Here is a 1686-nt window from a genome sequence, read left to right as displayed (position 1 = left end):
GTCATGTCCAAGTCAAGTCCACGTCATTAATGTCAAGTCTCAAGTCTAAATGTAGAACAGCAAGTCAAGTCGGAACAAATCAAGAGTCCAGTATCAATTTAATATCTTAAAGAAAACTAAATATCTAGGACTTTTCAATGCAATATGGTTTTAATAGGATAAAAACTTGGTAAGAGCATCATGAGTTTGATTTCTATAATCAGTTTCAACTTCAATAAATTCAATCATTCCATACAAATTCAGAAAACAGAATTTAAATTCAGTCGTCTGCTGGAACAAATCTCATCACTTTCAATCTAAGTCATTTACACAAACACAAGATCTCAAGTCAAGACTTTAGGAACCTTTTCAAGTCATCAAAGTACAAGTCAGAGTCAAGTCCCAAGTCACCAGAACCCAAGTCTAGTCTCAAGTCTTCTCTTCATGCATCAAGTCAAGTCTCAAGCAATTCAAATTGTGACTCGAGTCCAAGTCGTGTGACTCGAGTCCCCACCTCTGGTTTGAATCATACAACCCCATCTTGTACAGCTGGCCCGGTCTCCCAAATTTGAATTACTTTGAATAGATAATTATTGCACCCCTTTCTCTCTTACGTAATCATTTTGGGAATTTTTGGCTCTGACCTTTTCACTCCTTACTATCGGTTGCTTGTACTTAAGAAACCTAGGAAATCTAAGTTTATTTTACTGTTGTGCTCATTTGTAAGTCTCTCTGAATAAAGTCAGCTAATGAACAAATACAGTCTAAACACAAAAATAGAGAAACTGCCCTAGGTGATTTTTTTTATTTTTTTTTTTTTTTAAATCCTTGATCAATTGAAACTGAATGCAGCTTTGATTCAAAGAGTGTTTTCTATGAATGAGCCCTTTTAGTCAGTAGATGTCTGAATCTGGTTCTTGCGCTTATCTCCGCCTCGTCAAATGACTCCGACCCAACGTTTTCTCCCTCGCATGTTCGCAGCAACGTGACAAAAAGGAGAGCAGAGGACGAGAAAAACTGTGAGAGCTGTGATCCCACAAGCCGGACGGTTGGGAGACTTTCTCAAGAACGTCACACAGACAGACAGACAGAAGGCTGCAAAACAAGATAATTGAGGCCATTATATGAGGACCAAAAATAAGGGCTGGGTCACAACAGCAGTCTGGGGTGTGTGTGTGTGTGTGTGTGTGTGTGTGTGTGCGGGTTTGTCGTTCTTACACAACTTTTGTAGCTTTATCTACACATACAGTATATACATGTACTATATGCCTGTGTGTTTTGTATGTATGTGTACATGTGCGACTATGAATGTACAAATTTACGTGCTTAAGTTTGTGTGTGTGTGTGTGTGTGTGTGTGTGTGTGTGTGTATGTGTGGTGTGTTTGCATAGCTTGTGCAGTTATTAATTAGTTACTAATTATTGCACGATTTCTGTGATTTTAGTAGAAGTTTTCAGATTTCACCCAGTTCCAGTGATGTGTGTGTGTGTGTGGTGTGTGTGTGTGTGTGTGTGTGTCTGCATAGCTGGTGCAGTTATTAATTAGTTACTAATAATTGCATGATTTCTGTTGATTTTAGTAGATGTTTTCAGATTTCCCCCAGTTCCAGTGATGTGTGTGTGTGTGTGTGTGTGTGTGTGTGTGTGTGTGTGTGTGGTGTGTGTGTGTGTTTGTGTGTGTCTTACACAGCTCATGTAGCCTTATCTG

General features: G+C 39.0%; 1 protein-coding gene across 1 annotated transcript in view; it reads right to left on the bottom strand.

Moving 5' to 3' along the window:
- The window catches only part of il11ra (interleukin 11 receptor subunit alpha), a 108447-nt gene that overhangs the window by 10408 nt on the left and 96353 nt on the right, over positions 1–1686 (bottom strand). The window contains exon 6 of the mRNA XM_071900866.2: positions 1665–1686. This exon is cut by the window's right edge and continues 142 nt beyond it. Coding sequence (XP_071756967.1) covers positions 1665–1686 — 22 coding nt within the window. The remainder of the gene's footprint in view (positions 1–1664) is intronic.

The sequence above is a fragment of the Centroberyx gerrardi genome, chromosome 2 (genome assembly GCF_048128805.1).
Source record: "Centroberyx gerrardi isolate f3 chromosome 2, fCenGer3.hap1.cur.20231027, whole genome shotgun sequence".
Taxonomy (NCBI): Eukaryota; Metazoa; Chordata; class Actinopteri; order Beryciformes; family Berycidae; genus Centroberyx; species Centroberyx gerrardi.
Note: the sequence above shows the minus strand (reverse complement) of the source record. Positions and strands in the feature narration are given on the sequence as shown.